Source organism: Bidens hawaiensis, unplaced genomic scaffold (genome assembly GCF_021521415.1).
Source record: "Bidens hawaiensis isolate Kalapana, Puna unplaced genomic scaffold, B.hawaiensis_p1.1 tig00001961_1, whole genome shotgun sequence".
Classification (NCBI taxonomy): Eukaryota; Viridiplantae; Streptophyta; class Magnoliopsida; order Asterales; family Asteraceae; genus Bidens; species Bidens hawaiensis.
The window spans coordinates 1,567,003-1,590,396 of NW_027491109.1; the positions used below are offsets into that span (position 1 = coordinate 1,567,003).

At 33.8% G+C, this 23,394-nt stretch overlaps 4 protein-coding genes and 1 long non-coding RNA gene across 7 annotated transcripts in view; 1 reads left to right on the forward strand and 4 right to left on the reverse strand.

Moving 5' to 3' along the window:
• Nucleotides 1-1,284: 1,284 nt before the first annotated feature.
• On the reverse strand, nt 1,285-6,341 carry LOC143603892 (uncharacterized). The gene is made up of 13 exons (XM_077080558.1): nt 5,923-6,341; nt 5,612-5,751; nt 4,447-4,650; nt 4,181-4,362; nt 3,975-4,101; nt 3,696-3,884; nt 3,479-3,526; nt 2,320-3,408; nt 1,973-2,230; nt 1,798-1,896; nt 1,656-1,729; nt 1,517-1,568; nt 1,285-1,451 (listed from the first exon to the last, which is right to left on the reverse strand). Exons 1-13 carry the CDS (start codon nt 6,194-6,196, stop codon nt 1,335-1,337), a joined length of 2,853 nt encoding a protein of 950 aa, XP_076936673.1. The 5' UTR covers nt 6,197-6,341; the 3' UTR covers nt 1,285-1,334.
• A 1,403-nt stretch (nt 6,342-7,744) lies between these two features.
• LOC143603901 (sister chromatid cohesion protein PDS5 homolog D-like) lies at nt 7,745-12,164 on the reverse strand. 2 transcript variants are annotated; one of them, XM_077080571.1, is made up of 12 exons: nt 12,069-12,164; nt 11,733-11,921; nt 10,509-10,712; nt 10,247-10,428; nt 10,039-10,165; nt 9,756-9,971; nt 9,121-9,684; nt 8,850-9,032; nt 8,671-8,744; nt 8,530-8,581; nt 8,365-8,457; nt 7,745-8,286 (listed from the first exon to the last, which is right to left on the reverse strand). In XM_077080571.1, exons 2-12 carry the CDS (start codon nt 11,829-11,831, stop codon nt 7,780-7,782), a joined length of 2,301 nt encoding a protein of 766 aa, XP_076936686.1. In that variant the 5' UTR covers nt 11,832-11,921; nt 12,069-12,164; the 3' UTR covers nt 7,745-7,779. The 2 variants fall into 2 exon arrangements, with proteins under 2 accessions (XP_076936686.1, XP_076936683.1); XM_077080568.1 differs by having other exon boundaries at nt 8,808-9,032.
• A 1,965-nt stretch (nt 12,165-14,129) lies between these two features.
• Nucleotides 14,130-15,119, reverse strand: LOC143604679 (uncharacterized). The gene is made up of 4 exons (XM_077081082.1): nt 15,028-15,119; nt 14,894-14,945; nt 14,735-14,824; nt 14,130-14,656 (listed from the first exon to the last, which is right to left on the reverse strand). Exons 1-4 carry the CDS (start codon nt 15,117-15,119, stop codon nt 14,204-14,206), a joined length of 687 nt encoding a protein of 228 aa, XP_076937197.1. The 3' UTR covers nt 14,130-14,203.
• LOC143604686 (sister chromatid cohesion protein PDS5 homolog C-like) overlaps nt 14,818-23,394 on the reverse strand; it is a 28,025-nt gene continuing 19,448 nt past the window's right edge. Inside the window, exon 7 of the mRNA XM_077081090.1 lies at nt 14,818-15,400. Within this exon, the coding sequence (XP_076937205.1) occupies nt 15,152-15,400 (249 nt within the window). The 3' untranslated portion in view covers nt 14,818-15,151. The remainder of the gene's footprint in view (nt 15,401-23,394) is intronic.
• LOC143602958 (uncharacterized) lies at nt 17,117-18,507 on the forward strand. Of its 2 annotated transcripts, none has more exons than XR_013147955.1 (3): nt 17,117-17,248; nt 17,314-17,535; nt 18,324-18,507. It is a non-coding gene; the product is annotated as an uncharacterized LOC143602958 (long non-coding RNA). The 2 variants fall into 2 exon arrangements; XR_013147956.1 differs by having other exon boundaries at nt 17,340-17,535.

The following is a 23,394-nucleotide window of genomic DNA, read 5'->3' on the forward strand; positions in this document are numbered from 1 at the left end:
ACATTCATAATAAAAAAAAATTTACATCATATGTTTTGACATTACAATCTTCACTGGTCACATGGACAACACATACAAATAAAAGACCTTTACATTTATGCACATGACATAACATGCACAAATCACAATTGCACACATGGGCACGACATGCCTTTGCAACTACACATGGTATGCATCGATCACAGAGTATGTAAATTTGTTCCAACAATGAAAATAATTCCGATACACTACAACTGTTCGACTATGTACTGTGATTCGAACCTCAGACTTACAACCACTATTAGAAGAGAATCAAGCGCTTACCACTGCCCCTTTAAACCCTTGAAGGTTAACACGATGTAAATATGCCTGCATCGTTTCTACGTATGAATAAAAATCAATTCTTCGATGTACCCGAGTAGAATTGTTTCTACATTTGATGCCATTAGTTAACAACACAACAATAAGACTTGTTAACTCATGCTATACACATTGGTTTTAGCATGCCTTTGACCAACTAGAACACCATAATTTTTGTAAATAAAAAAACCCCAATAGAAAGAGTACAGCAAAAAGTCACCAACAAATAATGTCAACTCTCAACAGTAATAATCTTAACACATTGATTATCCTACCTCATTTATAACAAAACCTAATCATAATCATAACAATAAACAATATCTTTCTACCAAACAATAGCATGAAAAACACTACCTTTTTAACCCTAAACACTACTGTCAACAACTCCTTATATCTCACAAACCCAGAGAGCAAAACACGATGCACCGCAGCGCCCTCTATGTCCTCTTCTTTCGTTTATTTCCACTCTTTGACCCACCCTTCGCGTTCTCAGTTGACTTCGTATCCACGGGTTCTTTGACATCAGATTTAGCCTTGGTGGGACCATTGGACTTGCTGCCAGTTGTGGGAGTTTTGACGTTTGACTTGCTGACCGTCTTCGTCTTGCTATTAGACCTGTTTTTCATTAATTTATGTATTAATCAATTTTGCTAACGCAGAACCATATATAATGATTATAAAGATAAAGAGAGAAAAACACACTTCTTGGCCGAATCTTTGATCTTTTCTTGAGACGCGGCATGACCTGATTTTGTTCTCTTCTTCTTGTGTCTGGAGAATGACAATATCAGATTGAAGCAAAACAATAATAATAATAATAATAATAATAATAATAACAATAACAATAATAATAATAACAGCTTGAATAAAATAATGAAATAATGAAAAGAAACACATACATTACAGGGGAGCCTTCATCACTTTGAGCCTCGGTGTTTTGCTCCTGTCAACCGAACCACATCAGCACAGACAAGAATATATTATTAGAGTGAGCATTACACACCAATCAACATGTTTCTAACCTCGTCATCACGCACAGAAAGCTCTTTCAAAATTTCCCATTTTTGTGTTTTCAGATTCAATTTCTCCTCATCTCCATCCACATATGAGACCTGCATAACTCTTGTTAGAACTTTCCAAAAAAAATGATTGAAATATGAGAAAAAAGATTATTGACCTTATGCTTCTTTTTAGCAGGATAAAATTCAGTAACAACACCTTCATAATACCTACAAGCAACAAAGGAGAAATGTCAGATGATATAAGTTCTGATCAAATGATGAAATCTTGAGATTTAATTCCTGTGAAACACTTACATTTTATCTTCAGGCCACCAAACTTTGACTTTTTTACCAACCAGGCTTTCATCATACTTTATAGTATCAGATGCCTGAAAAAATCCCAACATTTAGAAACTGATCCAAACAACATTTTAAGCTAAAACTTAATAATATTTACCTCAGTTTTGCCTGCGGAACGCTTCCGTTTTGCACTAGTCGCAGAGGTTTCTGTTGATTTTCCTTCCCTTTTATCTGACTTTGGAGAAATATCCATCTCCTTCATGATTAGAAAAAACAATTATTTTAGATCATTTCAAAAAGGGAATCAAAATATAAGTTTTAGAGTTACTAACATCATCTCCTGTCAGTGATTTTGCTTGATCTTTGCGTTGTTTTCCATCATTTTTCTTCCTTGAAGTGCTTCTTTTAGCAGACTGTTTAAGTGGTTTGTCATCTGAATCATCTTCATCATCCTCAATCTTGCTTTTCTCCCCCTTCTTAACAGGCGTTTCTAACTTCTTACCCGACTGCTTTGACCTCTTACCTGTTCGTTTAAGTGGTTTGTCATCTGAATCATCTTCCTCAACAGCAATCTTTGGAGAAACATCCATCTCCTTAATAATTAAAAGAAAAAAAGAACAACTTTTTAGATTGTTTTGTAAAAGAAATTAAAAAATATATAAGTTTCAGAGATACTGACATCATCTAACTTTGCTTGTTCTTTTTCTGCAACACTTTTACTGCTTGCACGTTTTTTTCCATCGTCTTTCTTCTTTGAAGTGCTTTTTCTAGCAGAAAGATTAAGGGGTTTGTCGTCTGAGTCATCTTCCTCATCCTCTTCGGCAGCAATCTTGCCTTTCTCCTCCTTCTTAACAGGCGTTTCCGACTTCTTACCTGACTGCTTTGACCTTTTACCCACTTGTTTTGTTGCCTTGGACCTTGACCTTTTCACAGGTTTTGCATCTGAATCACTAGCCTCGTCATCTTCAGACTTGTTTACAGTTTCCGCGAGTTTAACCTCCTTTTCAATTACTGTTTTCGTATCTTCTTGCTTTTGGTCTTCAGGTTTATCTTCCTGAGTCAACCCCTCGTCTGTGGGTTCACTTTTAGTTGGGGAAGCAGTTTTCACTTCTTGTGGAGCCGGTTCCTTTTCAGACCGAACTGAACTCTCATCAGAAACATTGTTGCTTTGAGCAGTTGCAGCAGGCTTACTTTCCACTGCTTCACTTTCAGTTTCTTTAGCATCTTTCTCTTCTTCAATTTTATTTTCTGATACTTTAACATCTTTATCCTCTTCATTTTGATTTTCTGATACCTTAACATCATCTTTTTCATTTTTATCTTCTGGAGCTTTAACATCATCTTTTTCATTTTGATCTTCTTGTTTAACATCATCATCTTTTTCATTTTGATCTTCTTGTTTAACATCATCATCTTTTTCTTTCTCAGTTTCTGATTCCTTAACACCATCATCTTTTTTAACTTCCTTATCACCTTCAACATGAGAAGAATCAGAGGGCTCTACTGAATTCACAACGGTATCAGCTTCATTTTCTGTTTTTACATCTTCTTTTGCCGGCTTGTCAGGATCAGAATCAGCAGTGTCCTCTTGTTTAACTGGTTCTTGATTTTTGTCTTCCTCTGGTTTCTTTGACTCCTGGTCAACTGGCGCCTCTTCTGCTTTCGGTTCCTTAACCGTCTCGTTGACTCCATTACTCATAACTGATTTTGGAGATTTGTTCACTGTAGAATCTACCTCTTCTTTAGAAGACACCTCTGCTTTTACCACCTAATTCACAAGTATTTTTCAACGTGTTAATAAACATTATATAAATTATTTAAAATACCAAAAAACATACTTGGTCCACATGATCTGATGCTGCTGTTGTAGCCTTGCTCTCATCAGCCTGAAACATTTGAACAGTTATAGCAAAATAAACACATTTATAGAATGAAATGAAACTAAAAGAAAATGAAAATGCAAAAAGTAGACGGATAGCATGCCTGCTGTGCCTCAGCTACAGAATCCTTCTCCAATTTGCAAACAAATTGTTTAAAATTATATAGAGACCATACCAGTTGTTGCTCAGCGTCATTGTCGTCAAAATTAGCAGCTGTGCCTTCACATACTGCAGTCACAACTTTATGGTAATTATCCAATGATTCGCCAAGAGCTGTCAAAGCTGGCATCATGTAAGGCTTTAGCTTCTCTGCAGATTTCAGAAGTACGTCTTTTCCTAACTTATGAGCTATCGGAAGAACACCCTGAGTTAAAAAGTAAATCACTGGTAAGAAATTTTCATGAGAAACAAGAAAACTTGAATTTAATTAACTAAGATTTAATGAACCTCGTACCACACGATCTTTTTTAACACTAGCCAGTAGTGGTTTGAGCAGTTCAACTGAAATTTCTTCACTTTCTTCTATAACCAACACCATTATACTCTCCATTGATGAATATATGGCATCAAGATGATAGTCCCTGCAACAAAAGTAAACATGTATTTTAAGAACAGAAGTACTTTAAAAGAATTATAAGTCTAGAACCATAACTAACACACCTTATTGAATTTAGAAAATGCTCAAACATTGTCACAATTAACTCGTCACATTCAAGATCAAGCATGATGACACATGATCTAACTTTGGAAACAGTTTCAAGAATTGAGGCCCGCTTGTTAAAAGATCGGCTGGACCGGTCAGCCAAATCCTCAAAGGAAGAAACAATCAACTGAAACACATCCTGTGCATAAAAATAAGGTTTAGAATACATACAAACATATGATATAGATTTATATAAAATGGAGTTCTTTTAGTTATGATGTACCCTCATTTGGTCATCAGTGTAAGGTGCATCAGGTGCAGTAATCCTTGTTATTTCACTGATGCAGGAAGCAACTGAAACTTTCACATCCATATCTGAATGTTTTAACAAACTATCCCGAATCAACGCGTTAATCGACGGTCTCAGCGCCTCTAGCATTGACTTTTTTGGTGACTGGTCAACCTTCAATAGAAGTTTCTCTAGTTTCTGAAGAACACAAAGAAAAGTAACTAGGGATGAGCATGAAACTGAAAAAACATATCCAAAACATCATCATCATCATCGTACTCAGTATATCCCACCAATAGCAATGCTATGGTAGGGTCTGAGGAGGGTAAGATGTAGACAACCTTACCTCTACCCCATAGGGATAGAGAGGCTGCTTCCGATGAGAACCCCGGCTCGATAGTAGTTTTGCATCAAGCCTTGGACATAAGGCACATAGCACTCAATCATCGGGACACCGGCTGATTGATGCATGTGCCCTTGTCTTTCGGCTATCAACGCCACCACATGATGCCTGATTAACCTTCCCCCACTTTTAACGTTATTTTCACGAGATTAGTAAAATAACGTCAAAATTAGTGCAATTTTACTTTTGCCCACCCGAGAGTTCACACATATATACATTATATGCGTGCACCGCCAGCAGGGCATACATATCCAAAACATGAAAAACCCAAAATAACCGAACCTGATCAAGAATCAACAGTTTGGTTTTATGTTGTCGTAAAAACCGAACCAAACTTACAGATTTTCATTTTAAACTTTAAGTAATTTATAATAGTTGAATATATAGTGTAACCAAAATATTTTAGCTCAAACATATTAACTAACAAAGAAATTTAGGCCCAAATTCATTAATTTTGGGCAACACTTTTTCTCGGCCGAATTTTCAAGCCTAAATAGTGAAACTGAAAGAACCAAAACTGAACCCAACCCGAAAACCCAAATATCTGAAACCAACAGTTTTCAGGAGCTTTTGTGCTTCTAAAAACTGGTTTTTGAGCTTCTGTTCGGTTTCAGATTTTTCGGTTTTCAATTTGGGTACGGTTTTGGTTTTCTCGGTTTTTGATTCGGTTTTAGCCCAAAATCAAACCACCCCATGCACACCCCTAATAGCATACACTTAATTTCACACTTGTGTGTGTATGTGGTTAAGGCTTACATCAAGAACAAGCAGAAGCTCATCATTCGAATCCAGCTGCTGCGAGAGCTGCTTCCCAACATCCTTAAGCTGTGGTTCTAGGTCAACATCAGTAGCCGCCATCTTCAACCTCAATCTCTTCAAACAGCTCAAAACAAACCCTAAAACAAAATTAAACCAAAACCCAACAAAAATTAAACCAAATAAACAAAACCCATATAAAAAAGCCTCTTAATTTCACAAATCTTGACACTAAAGTACGAAAAACAGAGTATACGTCAGCTAAGAAAAGAAACCCTAAAAAGCAAACTAAAAGGTATGAGAGAGGTTACCAGTGGATTTAATGAAGTGGGTATGTGTTGGATTTGTGATTTGTGTGATAAAATTGATGGATTGATGGATACAGGTGGTGTTATTATAATTGGGGGTTAGGGTTTGAAATTTGAAGCAGAGGATAGGAGGGATTTGGGGAAATAATAAAAGAAGTTGGATGGTGTGTGAGTATGCTCCTCCTTTGTTAATTTGTTTGTATTGTACTATTGTACTACTACTACTACTAGATTGATTGATTCTTATGGTTTCTCTTATTTTGGCTAATTTGCACATGATTGGAATTCTTGTGGGGTTTTTGTGCAATTTGGTGATAGTTTTTGACCATTTGGGTGTTTACAGGTGAAAAGGTTTTTGAAATGGGTATAACTTTCCTAAAATGGTTTATTTTTAAAAAGTAGAGGAATGTTGTGTTGATAAGTTTGTTTTCAATTGTAAATACTTTCATAGAACACTTTTGTTTTCCTTGCTAAATCACTATTCTTTCATATGTACATTTTGGTTTTACACTTGTATCACCCTTAGCTACATATCAATGATAGATATTCCTTTTATTCTAAAGGTAATGTAAAAACACATTAGATGTAGAACACATATTGGTGAATATTGACAACCGTTGGATGGTTATGACGAAATCTTGGCTGTACCGTGTTGTTCCATATGTTTCTAGATCTGATATGAGAATTATCTTACATTTATTAAGATGTAAACAGAAAAAATGTGCGTTTTAGATATATACTTAAATTGTATTTTTAATAAGACAACCATTGAAAATCTTTTAATAAGGAACTTGGTTAGATTCACTTGTATAACTAGCAATTACTGTTCTTGAATCGGCAACATGCGATAAGTGGAAAATTTACCAACACTCGATAGCTATTTAAATCGTATGTTTTCTGCTGTATATGTTGGTTTATGATAATTAAAAATTTACTGACGACTTTGTTTATGTTATTCCTCAACCATGCTCAGAGACACTCGTCACAATTGTAGCTCCGCTCGCCATGGTTATGCCGTCATACCTCTTGCCATCATCGATACTATGGCCATATATCCATTATTGTCGTTTGATTTCCTCTCTTATCTATGGCGATTGAGTAGTAGATAAAATATCTTAAAATTCTAGTAATTTTATGATAGCTAGAAGATATGATTTGATTTTGTTTTATTCTTAATTATTTTGATTGTACTCATATAATAAAAAGTATATTAATTTGAAATAATAAAGAATTTTATGCAAAAATGAGAATTATCATTTAAAAGAATTCTATTTTATAAGCATGACATGGGTTCTCCATCTATACGTGTGTATTATTATCATATGCTCTCATAGTGAGAAGTTACAAGTATATAATTGTTCAAATAGGAGCTAAACTAGAGTTACAAAATTAGAAAACAAGAAACACTAACCAGGTTTAATTAACTAAAGTAGAATAAGGGGTGGCCCAAAGCCTCCCTAATCGTCGATCTTCATGAAATTCAACAACTATCTTTTTGTCTTTATTAAACCGAGTCAACCCAAAAATAGCACTCTACAAAGTACAAACCCAATAGATTCTCCATCCATATCAAATATCAATACATATAAGAATCATTATTCTGTAAACTTGTACTAGATTACATCATTTTCAAAACAATGCACGTCTCATATCTTTTTTAATATCGTTTATATACAATTTTGACTATCTGATTAATGACAATAAATTGTAGTTATTCAAAGAATAAGGAAACTCAACATGATAATTAATTAGTTCACCAACATCAAATTCCAAAACAAATCATTAAAGGTGAGCCCAAAAACATGTTAACTGAACATTCAAAATCATATGTACTAGTCTTCGATTTTGACGCCGATTATCTCAAGCATGATTGCATCTCATTATGATTTCCCTTTGAAGTTTCTCAAAATATAGTCGTTGCATTTCTGGCATGACAGTCACATCCATCATCATAATTCGGTCATCTGATTCCTTCTTTGAAAGCTTCAGTTTTTCAGCCTCCAATCTCAGTCTTTCGCCCTCTAATCTCAGTCTTTCGTCCTCTTGACGGATTTTACTTCGCTCCTTTTCAGCTTCAATCCTCAACTTCTCAGCCTCCAACTTCAGCCTTTTATCTTCAAGACGTAACTTTTCCTTGTCATACTCCGTCTTCTCGCCATTGGTATTCGATTTGATCCTACTGGGAGGCGTTTTACCCTTTGACTCATTGACCGTCTTCTTGCTACTTTTTTTTGACGTTGCTGCTTCTTTAGAGGTGGTGGCTGCTGCATCACATAATTTGCCACTAGTTTTTTGAGTGTCTTTATTCTTTTCAGTGGTGGCTGCTTCAACATTATTATCTTCTGCAATTTCCTTGGTGTTTTGCTCCTGTCAACTGAACAACATCAGCACAAACAATAATATATTATTAGAGTGAGCATTACACGCCAATCAACATGTTCTAACCGTATAATCTCGCACAGAAAATTCCTTTAAAATTTCCCATTTTTGTGTTCTCAGGTTCAGTTTCTCTTCATCTCCATCAGCCACATATGAGACCTGTATAACTCTAAACTCGTTAAAACTTTATAAAACAAAAGATGATTAGAAATTTGAAAACAGTTTAACGACCTTATGCTTCTTTTTAGCAGGATAGAACTCAGAAACAACACCTTCATAATACCTACAAGCAACACAGCATAGACTTAAGCATTTAGTAAGTTCAGAATTATGTTCATCTACACAAATTACATAAGTTCTGATCAAACTTACATTTTATCTTCAGGCCACCAAACTTTGACCTTTTTACCAACCAAGCTTTCATCATATTTTATAGCATTCGATACCTGAGAAAATTCCAACATTTAGAAACTGATCCACAAGTATTTTGAATTTTTAATACAATATACTTCGTCTATGTCTGTGGAATGCTTCCGTTTAGCACTACTCACAGGGGATTCTGTTAAATTTCCCTCCCCTGTAACTGTTTTTGCTTTTCCTGCAACATTTTTACCGTTTCCTCGTTTTTTTCCATCGTCTTTTTTCTTTGAAGTGCGTTTCCTAGCAGACAGTTTAAGTGGTTTGCAATCTGAATCATCTTCCTTAACAGCAATATTTGGAGAAACATCCAGTTTCTTAATGATAATGAAAAAAAAAAGACAACTTTTTAGATTGTTTTTAAAAATAAAAAAAAAGTCAAAAGAAAAGTTTAGAGTTACTGACATCATCTCCCAAAAGTGTCTTTGCACGATCTTTTTCTGCAACATTTTTACCGCCTGCACATTTTTTTCCATCATCTTTCTTCTTTGAAGTGTTTTTTCTTGCAGACAGTTTAAGTGGTTCGCTGTCTGACTCTATATAATCTTCGTTTGCAATCTTGCTTTTCTCCCCCTTCTTAACAGGCATTTCCAACTTCTTACCCGACTGCTTTGACTTCTCACCTGACTGTTTTGTTGACTTAGACTTTGACCTTTTCAGAGGTTTTGCATCTGAATCACTAGCCTTGTTATCTTCAAACTTGTTTTCAGTCCCTTTTTCTACTGAAATTATAGTGGTATCGACTTCCTTTTCAATATTAATGAAAACCTTTTCTGTTTGTGAATTTTCTTTTAACAACTTGTCAGCATCAGTATCATTACCGTCTACTTTTTTAATAACCTCTTGCCTTTTGTCTTCCTCGAGTTTCTTGGACGCCTGGTCAACTGTCGTTGTTTCCTTAACCGTCACAATTACTCCATTACTCACAACTGATTTCGGAGATCCCGTCTTCAATTTGCACTCATTGGCCTAAAATCAATTAAACAAATCACATTAATATATAAGATCATTACTTTGTTAAATGATATAATAAATCATACCAGTTGTAGCTCAGCATCATTATCATCATTAGCGTCATTATCATCGTTACTGTCATAATCAGCAGTTGTGCCTTCACATACTGCAGCCACAACTTTATGGTACATATCTAATGATGCACCAAACGATGACAAAGCTTGCATTATGTAAGGCTTTAGCTTATTTGCAGATTTCAAAAGTACTCCTTTCGCTAACTTATGAGCTACCGGCAGAACACCCTAAATACAAAATAATAATTACAAGAGAATTTACATGTAATTAGTCAATATTTTATAAGGCCCGTACCTCACGATGTTTTTTAACACTAGCAAGCAAGGGTTTAAGCATATCAACTGAGATTTCTTCACTTTCTTCTATAACCAATACCATTATATTTTCCATCGATGAATATATGGAGTCCGAATGATAGTCCCTGAAATAAACATGATTGCATACTTAACGGAGCACTTAAATGAATAATTTTAAAAGTTATACGTCTAGAACCATAACACACCTTACTAATTTTAAAAAATGCTCAAACATTTTCAGGATTAGCTCGTCACATTCAAGATCAAGCATGATGACACATGATCTGACTTTGGAAACATTTTCAAGAATTGAGGCCCGCTTGTTGTAAGATCGGCTGGATTGGTCTGCCAAATCCTCAAAGGAAGACACAATCAATTGAAAGACATCCTGTGCATCGAAATAAGGTTTAGAGTACGTATCTTATAGAATACACATGATAAAGTGGAGTGCATTTAGTTATGGTGTACCTTCATTTCGTCATCAGTGTAGGGTGCATCAGGTGCTGTGATCCTTGTTATTTCACTGATGCAAGAAGCAACTGAAACTCTGACGTCAATATCTGAATGTTTTGATAGACTGTTTTGAATCAACGCGTTTTTTGATGGTTTCAGTGCATCTAGAATTGACTTGTTCGGGGCCTGGTCAACCTTTAATAAAAGTTTTTCTAATTCCTGAAAGCACAAAGTGTTGTAAGCTGGAAAGGACTGATATGCCAAAGACCAAACAACTGATCATTAAAATCAGTTGTTCTTCACTATAAGCAATAATGAATAAAAGATTGTTCTTCTAAACGCTTACTGAATTGAAGGACTGCTAATATGAAGATGTACTGATGAAGATAAAGGACTAAAGACTCATCAATAGTTTATTGTGTTTCTAGTTTATCCGTGTTCTTGTAATGTAACAGTATCAGCTGTTTGTAACTTATCTGGCCAACGTCGCTTTCACCCCTTAGCTCATCAGTAGTGTACACCTGTATATAATGATCTAGATAGTCTCTTGATCATTACACCTTTGTGACTACAATTCGGTAAAAATGTACAATCAAAGATGATGAGCTAAGGGTGAGGGGGGTGCGTTGAGAATGCAAGCGTTGTAATCGTTTTATTATAGTGAAGATCATATTTTTCTATATGAATTCTTAGCTTGTTAGTTATTAAGGTTATAATTTCGCTGCAATACTAATTGATAATTCAAACAAATTGAATCCAATCATCATGATTCTAAGTTTCTAACTCATAAAAGTTAGAACAAGTTTTAGTGTTAAAGTGAATCATATACAATGTCATACTTTTGTGTAGGGCTGTAAACAAACCGAATGTTCGCCGGGAAGTTCGTTTATGTTCATTTGTTTAATAAATGAACTAACATGAACAAGGAATTCCGTTTGATTAACTAAATGAGCGAACACGAACAAAGGCCACGTTCGTTCAATTACGTTCGTTTTTGGTCCGTTTACGTTTACTAATGTTTTTTTTGTTAACGAATGTTCATTATGTGATTAAATTATATGTAAATTACAAATATGAATATGAATATAAATGCAATACAAAAACCGAACCGTTGACACTGACAATGCCAAATCAAATAAAACATTGTTTGTGTTCGTGAACTGTTCACGAACAATAAATTGTGTTCACTTAGGTGTCCATGAACCGTTAGCTTGTCGGATAAAAGCTTAGGGGGCTTACATCAAGAGCAGGGAGGAGCTGGAGAGAATTCGGGGGATGCGATAACTGTTTGCCTGCATCCTTAAGCTGTTGCTCTAACTCGACATCAAAAGACGCCATCTTCACCCGATTCGATTGTTTTCCAACCACAAAATAAGCCAATTCTAATTTAATCTACTATCACTGTTCTAAACCCTAGCAAAACTTAACCTGAGCAAAAAATAAATAAATAAATAAAACCTTAAATGAAATCTCACAACATAAATACAGAACACATAAAAATAAGTAATAACAATGCAGCAGGAAGAACAGAGTGTTTATTAGTATAGATACAAAAAAAACATATAGAGAGGATACCATTCGGTTGCATGGCCTGTAATACGTATCATATAATAGATACAGAAGAAGAAGTTGTAAAGGACTAAAGGGAGTTATTAGGGCTTCTTTCAAGAGGCATTGTGAGACAATTTTTGATTTTGGCTTCTACGATCTTAAATTTTTTTAGGTGTTGGTGACATGAAGTTTCAAACGTGTGTTCATCCAATCAATTTATCATGTTGGTACATAATCAAAGTACTTCTCATAGTTTCAAATGATGTAAACATGATTTTGTGATTTTTTTTTCATGATAATTTTTAAAAATATAAATTTTTGCTTATTATAAGTTTTGAACTTATAACTCATTATTTAGTAACAACCAAGACTATCACCATATCGATACGTTACTTTGTGTTTACTCTGCACAGGGCGTAGCTTTAGTTGGGCTAGGGGTGGCCTTGGCCTCCTCCGTTTTTTCGCTCGTTAGTGTAAAGTTATCTTTTTTTCGGCCGAAAATTTTTATACAGAGTGTAAATTTACTCATTTTCGACCGAAATTTTGAGCCCAGCCCCTTGGTTTTTTTGCTCGGTAGTGTAAATTTATCCACTTTTTGCCTGAAAATTTTATACATAATGTAAATTTACCCGTTTCGGATCGAAATTTTGAGTCCGACCTCCTTTTTATCACCCGGCGGTGTAAATTTATCCTTTTTCAGTTGAAATTTTTTATACATTGTATAAATTCACCTGTTTCTGACCGAAATTTTAAGCCCGTCCCCCTCTAGTCTATGAATTTTTTTATACATACTGAGTCCGGCTCCCTCGACATGTATGTCCAAGCTTCGCCACTGACTTTACCCATTATAATATTATATATATATATATATATATATTATATATCACCCAAGTCCTAGATAAGACTGTAACACCATTTGAAAAAAAACCTTAAATTTGTAGCAACCAAGTCGTGAAAGCAACCCATTTTGCAACCTTTGTCCATGCCATGGGTCGTGTTGTAAAAATCGTTAGTCGGGCGGTGGGGTGGAGACTAGTAGACTAGCGATTAATCGCGATCGGATCGGACTTTAATGTATATTTTTCAGTTTTATATATGCACGCACACATTTTTATATGTAATTTTCAGTTTTATCGCCTTTGGTTGAAATCACGCAGGAAATCGCTGATTTTGGTCGGAATCTCGCCGGAAACCGCCGATTTTTGCTAGATTTGACCGTTGACCAATTAATTAGCTGACTAACCCAAACTTAATCAGTTAAGTGAGGACTAGCGATTAATCGAGGATTAGTCGGTGCCTAGTCTAGATTTTTACAACACTTATACAAGAATTGATGTGCTTTTAGTTTCATTTTATTTCATAACAATTGGTTTTAGCTATGATCTTGATTTTTTTCTAGTAGCGTGCAATTTTTAAGTTTAAAATTAATAAAACTAAAAAAATAGTTGTGTTCGGTTTGTTTTTACAAAGTACTTGATTGGGTTCATCTCTATAATACTATATCTAGGTGTATATACTTATCCAAAGACTTAAAAATTTGATTTTCTTATATTAGTATATATTCAAGACAATTTATTTGAAATTTAGGTTGAAGTTCACTATGTACATTTTGCATTAAAGTTCACAACTATTAGAAATATCTTTCACAAACCCAATAGATTATCCATTCCTATCAAATTATCAATACAACCAACTAACAATGTCATTTTCAAAACATTACATGTCACATTTTCATCATTATCACTATCATGTTATATAATATGTTTCTATTCTTTTATTTATTATTTCTGTTTATTTCATTACAAAATTTAAGTATTGACTATATTGTCTTATATCTTTTTTCTAATGCCTATTTTTAATATTGTTTTTATACAATTTTCACTATCTGATCCATGATTCAAAGCATAAGGTCAAAGAACTCAACATAATAATTAGTAAGTACACCATCAAGCAAATTCCAAAACAGCGCATAATTATATTTATAGGGAGCCCGCAACGTTCATATTTTAATAATAGCAGTAACACCACCACCAAATGATAGCTAGTAATATTTCCATATGTAACACCTAAACATACAAGTATTTGGTTGGCATCATGTAAACTAAACATTCTAAATCATTTGTACAAGTCTACGATTTTGAAGCTGATTATCTCAACTCTCAAGCATGATTGCATCTCATTATGATTTCCCTCTGAAGTTTCTCAAAATATAGTCGTTGCATTTCTGACATGACACTCACATCCATCATCATAATTCTGTCATCTGATTCCTTCTTTGTAAGCTTCATTCTTTCAGCCTCTAATCTCATTCTTTCGTCCTCTTGACGGATTTTACTTCGCTCCTTTTCAGCTTCAATCCTCAACTTCTCTGCTTCCAACCTCAGCCTTTTATCTTCAAGATGTAACTTTTCCTTGTCATACTCCGTCTTATCGCCATTGGTATTCAATTTGCTGCTACTGGGAGGGGTTTTACCCTTTGACTTTGCTGCTTCTTTGGAGGCGGTGGCTGCTGCATCACATATATTGCCACTAGTTTTATGAGTGTCTTTATTCTTTTCAGTGGTGGCTGCTTCAACATTATTATCTTCTGCACTTTCCTTGGTGTTTTGCTCCTGTCAACTGAACAACATCTGCACAAGCAAGAATATATTATTAGAGTCAGCATTACACGCCAATCAACATGTTCTAACCGTATAATATCGCACAGAAAATCCCTCTAAAATTTCCCATTTGTGTGTTCTCAGGTTCAGTTTCTCTTCATCTCCATCCACATATGAGACCTGTAAAACTCTAAAACTTTCTAAAACAAACAAAAGATGGTTTGAAGTATGACAAAACAGTTTAATGACCTTATGCTTCTTTTTAGCAGGATAAAATTCAGAAATAACACCTTCATAATACCTACAAGAAACACAGCATAAATTCAAGGATTTTGTGTGTGCAGAATTATATAAGTTCTGATCAAAAGATGCAAAGCACTTACATGTTATCTACAGGCCACCAAACTTTGACTATTTTACCAACCAGGCTTTTATCATATTTTATAGTATTAGATACCTGAGAAAGTTCCAACATTTAGAAATTGATCCAGATTCCAGACAGTATTTTTATATAAACATAATAAACTTTACTTTATCTCTGCCTGTGGAACGCTTCCGCTTTTTCCCATCATCTTTCTTCTTTGAAGTACCTTTTTTTACTAAATTTTTAATGGTATCGGCTCCGTTCTCAGTATTAATGAAAACCTTTTCTGTTTGTGAATTTTCTTTTAACAACTTGTCAGCATCAGAATCATCAGTGACTTCATTACTCTTAACTGATTTCAGAGATCCCTTCTTCAATTTGCACTCATTGGCCTAAAATTAATGTAGTGTAACATCCCGATTCTCATATAATATAACTTTTATATTATAATGTAAATATTGGCATTTGAAACGAGTTTATTTAAGGTGGAAATAGTACTTGATAAATCCTATAAAATAACAAGTTGTACACAACTAAAAGTTAATAATCAAAAATTGATTTGGGTAAAAGAATATCTATCTATCTACCCTACCCTCTGTAATAATAATTGTCCACTCCTAAATCATCCCAGATTTCTTTTTCCCGCCTACAAGGTTTTATTAATTTTCACGGGTGATTCATATTATAAAATTCATAACATCTGGCCCACCCTATTCACAATTACGTCGTACATTTTTCTTCATCTCTAATTCCTAATAGCCGGATTGAAATCGATGTTTTGATATGTTGGTGAATCAATGAACGACGGTCAATCGATTATTTAAGGTATTCGATTTAGGTTAAAATCTGGTCAATAGATTTAGGGTTTTTTTATTCCAATTTGTTGATTTCTCTAGCTATATATCGACGATTTAAAGTATCTGATTTCATACAAGCATCAGACTGTCATCTCTCATCAATTTCGTAAGGTATTCGATACAATCTGTCTATTTAGATGTCATGTTCTCGATTGCTTCAAACATGTTTCTGAACGTTTTATTCAATGTTATAGATCATGATGTCGGAGATGAATGCTTAATTGGCAAGCTTGCCAATTGTATTTCTTTGATTTAACTGTCAGATTCACGGGCCTTGTCGATGACGGTAAGTTTATTTTCTTTATAATCTTAATTGATTCGTTTTTTGTTAGCTAATTGGAAGAGGACGAAAGCTGATTTTAGATATCAGAGGATATTTGTGGTTGTAACATGTATTTTGTGATTATTATTGACGAATATACAAAAATTGAGTTTATATTGGTGTTGCTGGTCCTCTTCTGGCCAGTGTATGAAATTACTTGAACAAGTCCTTCGCCGCCTTTAATTAGGAAGGTTAATATTTAGGTTTAAATACATTAACTGATGACCAATGTAAAAATAATTAACTGATGCCTTATGTTTAAATAATTATTTAAGTTTAAACACGTTACTGATCACGTATGTTTATATTTGTTTAGTCATGTTTTTGTAATAATAATTATTTTTAGGACCTTTATTGATTAAGTTGCAAATTATCATAATTCAGAATGTTGATTTTCTTATGTAGTTACGTACGAATCATGAGATCGTTAATATTTGACTTCATGTATCATGACTGATCAATGAACACTGTAACCCCATAGCCAGATTGTTACTTCTTTACTTTGTGTATTATAACTGTTCACTTTGATTTATTTGCTAAAGGAAAGGATAGGTTTGTTGCTTTATATTGGTTAAAAGAAAGATAATACGCCTGAGATTGTTGTTTACGGTTTAACATCACAACTTATGATATAATTCAGTTTTGAACATGAAAATTAGTAAAATACAAGTAATTCCAATGGACAATTTGTTTTGTGACACCTTAAGACACGGATGTGAACAATAATTTTGTGACAAATGAAGAATTGTGATAAGAAATGTTTATTACTTAATGTTAGGGTTGTTCACGGCCCGGTTTGGTCGTGGTTTTTTAGACAAACCAGGGGTGTGACAGTTTAACCGTCTTTATATATATATATATATATAATTCATGTCATGGTTTTCAGAGTGTATAATTCATATTATAAAATGTTTTTTTCTTTGATTTTGATGTTAGACGCTTGGTGAATCAAAAATGGAATGACCTTGAATTTGTTTATATGAAAACGCTGCAAATGGATACAACGTTAATGCAAAACGTCATTTCGGTTATGATTATTGAAGCCTGCAAACTTGGAAAAGGTATTTCTTTTATTATTATGCTATGGTTATTGATTAACTATTTAGGGATTGTTTTGTCAATGCAGTAATATTTGTCAATGAGGGTATGCAGGTTGTTTTGTTTAATGCAGATAAGAACTATGACCATCGTTACAATTCGATGAATAATTCTATTAATGAGTTGGAGTAATAAGAGACTATGACCATAGCAAATGAAGACTAGGTACACTCAGAACATGTGCATATTGTAACTTTGGTCATTAAATGCAAACAGTGGCTATGAAGATAAAGAACACTACAAGGAGCAGGTATGTATAAGATTTAGTGTTAGAACCAACTTCAATCAAACCATTTTGAAGTATGTTGATGTTTTGATTAATAGTTCTTTAATTTTCATTTGATTTTTCATTTTTGAAGGTGGTTAGCACATTTTCAAAATTTGATGACTGCATCAAAATATGTAATTATATATGATTATATGCCCAAAATTGTTAGCTCCTATTGTACAAACTTTTATAAATTGTATTTTAATTATACACTTTTATAAATTGTATTTTAATTATAAATGTGACTACATAAGTATATGTATCATATTCATGAACCATATTTTTCATTTTAAAATTCTAAATACGAACCAAATATTTTAATAATAAAAAATAGTTTACACCACCTGACCACCGAAACTTAACATCCAAACCACTAAAACCCAACCTAACCGCCATGTTCGGTTTGTCGTTTCCGAAACTGTAATCGACGGTTGATTTGGGTTATGTTTCTCTAACATGCCAAAAAGGGTGATATTAAATATTAGTCAATTAATAATACAAGTCAAATGCCTCAAACATGTATTATGTATATTCAATCCATAACACTTTGTATATTATTTTATTTAAATTGTTAGATTTCTAATTACATATTATAGTTTTTTTGTTATTTGTTTCGAGATTAATTGCTAATAAAAAAAACAAAAACTTTTGGACAAAATGTGTTTTAATTAGACCAATTATTTGTTTTTGAGTTGGACCCTTATTGACTGTTATGTTCATATGTGTACATCTAATTTTATATTGTGGGTTTGTAAATGTATCGTGTGCAGGATGTTTGGGGTTCCCAATCATGGTTTAAAGGATAAATGATTAGGAGTCGCTTCGAGCATCACAAATTGATCGTAAAGTCTGCTTTGTACAATGTACAGCTCAAGCAAAAAAGTCTATCAAGTTTATGGAAGGTCATATGTGCGGTAATAATTGTATTAATTATTATAAGCCGATTAAAATGCGCCAAACCGAAGATGGTGCCATGAAGTCCCACATGTTTTGAGGTTAAATAAAGTTGGTTTTATTTCTTCGTATGTTTTGAGTTTGGTTTGTATTTTGATTGAGGTTGATTTTTTTTGTTTGATACTGGTATATATGATTTTATAAGTTAATGTTTAAAATTTTTTGAAGTCTTAGTATTTTGTTATCTTTTATACATTTGACAATCAATTAATGTATTATGTATTAATTAAATTTTCAATCTAGATCAAACATATTGTACTATAACAGCGTAAATTAGTTTTCATATCACATTATATGTATGTACATATGTATACACACACGCCCATCATCCCTAATTATTATTTGTCTGTTTATACAGTTTAGACTTGTAAAATTTAAAATTTTTAACACACGGGTACCTAACCTAGTAACTATATATAATAGATATTAGAGAGAGAATGTTGAGATGTTGAAAAATAAGAGTTTTACAATGTTTAATGCTTGAAGTACAACTCACCATTGCATGTTTAAACCAAGCCTTAAATCCATAAATGCTTCAAGCGACGACGCGGGCATCTCAAACTATATTCAAAATTCAAATTTAACACTCTAAATCTCAAACACAGATTCAGTTGTCAAACCCTCAAACGTAGCAGCGGCGATGGTGAGAATCGTTCATTCTCCGGTGACTCGAAAACAACCCCAAAATCCCCTACGAAAGTGAGAATCCTTCCAGCATATGTCGCTCAATAAAGAACCCTAAATCGATTTTCGCACTCAAACTCATCATTGGCTGGGCGAGCAAGGAAAGGTATATTATAGAATCCTGCTGTCAATGTTTTTAATCGCAAATGATATTCATCAAATTTGGAATTCTTGATGTGGGCTGTGAGAAAAGGTCACGGATTTGGGTTAACTTATTGTTTTAAACATAAACAATTTCATGATTTGGAATTCTTTAAAAAATGCATGGATTGGGTTATTTTACTGTTTTTTTGAAATTGGTAATTTATTGATGCTCAGTTTTGACTTATAAAGTCAAACGCACAGATAAAATATAATGTGAAAATCAGAAGCTAAAATAAGATATTATATCGGTCTATGTGCCCAAAGCGCTTCAGGTTATAAACCGAATTGGTTTGGTCAACTTTGGTCAAAACTGAAAGGGCTACAAATCGGTTCGGTTTGGAAACTGGTTCGGGTCTGTCCGAAATAGTTTTGTTTTATGTAGATTTTGATCATCGTCAAAGTTACCCTGGTATCGGGTGTTCATACATTTTTTATTGTGGGGCCAAATTAACCCGATAAATCATTGTTATGAGTGTTTTTTTTGTTGTTGTCAAAGAGTAACCTGGTAACCCGTTACACATGTTTACAAGGTCTTTATTAACGTGTCGAAAATAACCTGATAACTGTTTCAAAGTGTACGCATTAACAAGGGCTCTTGTGTTTTTTGATAAAGTTATGTTATATTTTTAAACTTTTATGTATTTATATAAACATTTATATGATATGTGCATGTATAGATCAGCAACAGTTGCATGCTTTGATGAAGGGAGAGTAATTTCCCAAATGCAGTCGTGTCGGGCCAACAGAAATGACTTTGGATCGATGGGATTCTTGAATTTGAATTCGAAAATTTACTTTGATTTTTTCAGCTGGTTTACTTCAGGTAATTGATGCTTTTCGGTTTGAATTAAGCAATTTTATAATATTGATTTGATTCTCTCTCTTTTTTTAATCAGTAATTTGTTCAATGTTTTGAAGTATGTTTGGACTGGTTTCAAGATGTGAGGATCTCATATCAGTAAAATCGGGCAGATTTATGCTCCCAGAGACTGAAAACAATCTAGGCTAAAGGTCATAAAGACACAAGTTTACAAGAGCAGCTGGGGAGCCGTTAAAAGAATTTGGGTGGGGGGGGGGGGATTTGAGTGTTCCTCTCACAGCTCGGGTATCAAATCTGACAACTGTTCTGTTTTTTCTAAGTTAACTAACTGTATATTATATTAAATAATAATGTGTTTCATTTGAATAAACAGATGCACATTCCTTACCAAGACTCAAAGTTGATTTTTATACTACAAGAATCTCTTACAAAGCTTGCCATGCTCATATGCCTACATGTAAGCTAATCTATACTGTTTAATAATTGTTAGTTAACAAAAAATTTGGGCCCAAAGTAAATTCATTCTCTCTCTCTGGCCATTTTTTTACCCAAAATCTCAAGCAAAATGGTAAAACGAAAAAACCAAAAGCAAAGTAGAAAACCCAAAAACCTGAAACCAAACAGTTGTTAAAAACTCAAAATCAAAATTTTGTTCTTTGGTTCGATTTGAATACAAAACGGCCTATGCACATCCCTACCAAGAATGAATTTAGGCCCAAAAGGGTACAATGGTCACTATTTTTTTTTTTGTTTTTATTATTATTTTATCACATAAATAGTAATGATTTGCAAGTAATTGAGTTATCAGGAAACAATAAATGTAAATGGTCTTTTTATATTGATATTAGTATACTAAATAACATTAGTATACTAAATGACTAAAAAAGAGAATTAATTAAAATTGAATTATAAGTTTTGTTAGAGACAAAACAAAAACTAATTACAAACTCGAGGGACAAAATTTGCGACTTCAAAACGGTAAAATGCCTTTTTAAGGAACAAAATAGACATGTGCTCATGTTCGTTCGTTTAACCAAATGAGTGAATAAACATTTTTTCTAAATAAACGATCATAAAAGAGTTTAAAATAAAGGACATTTAAAAAATTGTCTGTTTACTTGGTTTTAATTAACATTCTCATTATAATCATAATTAACGCATTGCAAAATTTGTTTGGTGGGCACCCTAAATTAACTTGGTTTGTTTCAATATGCATACAAAATAGCACATTTTAAGCTAATCAGTTCTGACCCGCTACTCAGCTTGGGCATCTTGTTCGGTTCATACCGTTATGATGTTTTCTAATTGCAGCCTAAAAATTTTAAGATTGACCAGCCAGTCAGCAGAATAAGTTGGGTTTCGGGTTGCTAGGGCTTGCGATCAACAGTTTTTATGCTTACCCGAGTTCGGATAAATCGAGTGTTTATTTTAAATTAGATATAAATGTCCAACTGATGGTGTCATTTGTGTAAAAAGTTCAAATAAATGGACTTTTAATGTTGATCATCTTTAAGTAACTACGTTTATGAACATTACCTTCTAAGCCCAAACATTTGTTTGTTTGTTGTTACTACAAGAAGAGTGGCTTCGATTTTTATAATTATTTAAAGGCCTATTAGCACTAGATGTGTTTGTTTGACACAAATGATCAAATGTGTGATAGGTAGTTTGGGTATTTTATTTCTTTTATGTTATGGCAGATTAGCATGCTAGCATTTGCATGATGTTTGTTGCTGATACGGGTCAAAAGAAATTTGTCACCAAAATCAGGAAGCCCACGTCTGTATTTCTGTTTATTGTCTGTGTGTGTGTTTTTTTTCCGGGTACTTTCAGCCCTTATGTTGTATTGCCTATCAGATCCAAGTAGTAGTTTTCATCAGATTTGTGATGATTGCATGCTAATAAATTTGTAGTGGAATTCGCGGCCAATGTATGTGTAGTTTATTACCGAGTCGTTTCAGATTAAGAAAAACTAACAGTTTCTATACAATATATCATAGACAGCTCGATAATCTATTAAAACATATATTACATTGCAAATTGTCGTCGGCCACCGCCGCAACTCGCGGGTTTTGTACTAGTATATAATAATAGAAATAAAGAATGGGGTTTTACACCCAAATTTAGGATTGTTCAAAGGGTATGACCCGACCCTTTTACCCAAGACCCGACCCTTTACCCTTTTATAGGAAGAAACATGGACCCTACCCTCTAAACAATAAAAGGGTCAGGTATAAATAAGGGTTTCAGGGTCCAACCCTTTACCATTTAAGGGCAATAATCGCATCTCATTTTCATTATCTACTAATTGCATATCTTATACATGACTTTAATATATGAATCCTGGAACTATGCTTTCATTTAATAACATAGTAAAGTCTAACTTCAAAAGTATATCAACCATTTGAACAATTGAACTAATGCAAATAATATTCAAATTCAAAAACTACATGTAGAGAAAAGCTCAGCTGCTCAGTGTTTCCCACATATTTGTTTCCAATCTATGGCCCTTCATTCATAATTTCCTAAGTAGTTGGGAAATTTTGGATGAATCATATGAGTATATGACTTACAAATCTCTCCTAAATTTCAAATGAATCGTGAGTCTGATGTATATCTAGAAACTGGTAAACGGGTCATAAGGGTCGGACCCTTGAAACCCTTTTACCCTTTAAGGTGACATTTAAAGACCCTTACCCGACCCATATTATATACTATATACCCGGGTCTAATTAAGGGTTTTATGAGTCGGATGATCAGGTTTCAACGGTGCGACCCTTATCTTGCTCACCCCTACCCAAATTAGAAAAGCAAATGTGTGTGTGTGTGTGTGCATCGATGTGTTTGGAGAAGAGTGGGAAGAAAACTGATTTCATGCAACTGATGGAACTTGGTTCAAAGCTTTAATATCATCATCTAGCTTAAAGAATGCTTGTTGCTTAGTATGTTGGAGCGTGGAGGTCAACGGGTCGGTAGAAGAGTTCAAGCGTTAGCCAAATCCTACGGACAAAGTAAGTGATTCCTACCATAGTTATCAAATGCGTTAGGCGCACTCAAGGCGCATAGGCCTCGCCTAGAGCCTAGGTGTAAGGCGCAAAAAAAGCGAGGGCCTGAGGAAAAATAAGCACGCTTAAATAAAGCATTTAAAATATATTATTTATATGAAAAATAATGCTATTCTTTAAATAAAATAAACAAAAGCTATTATATAACATTTAATATCATCTAATTAGTACCAA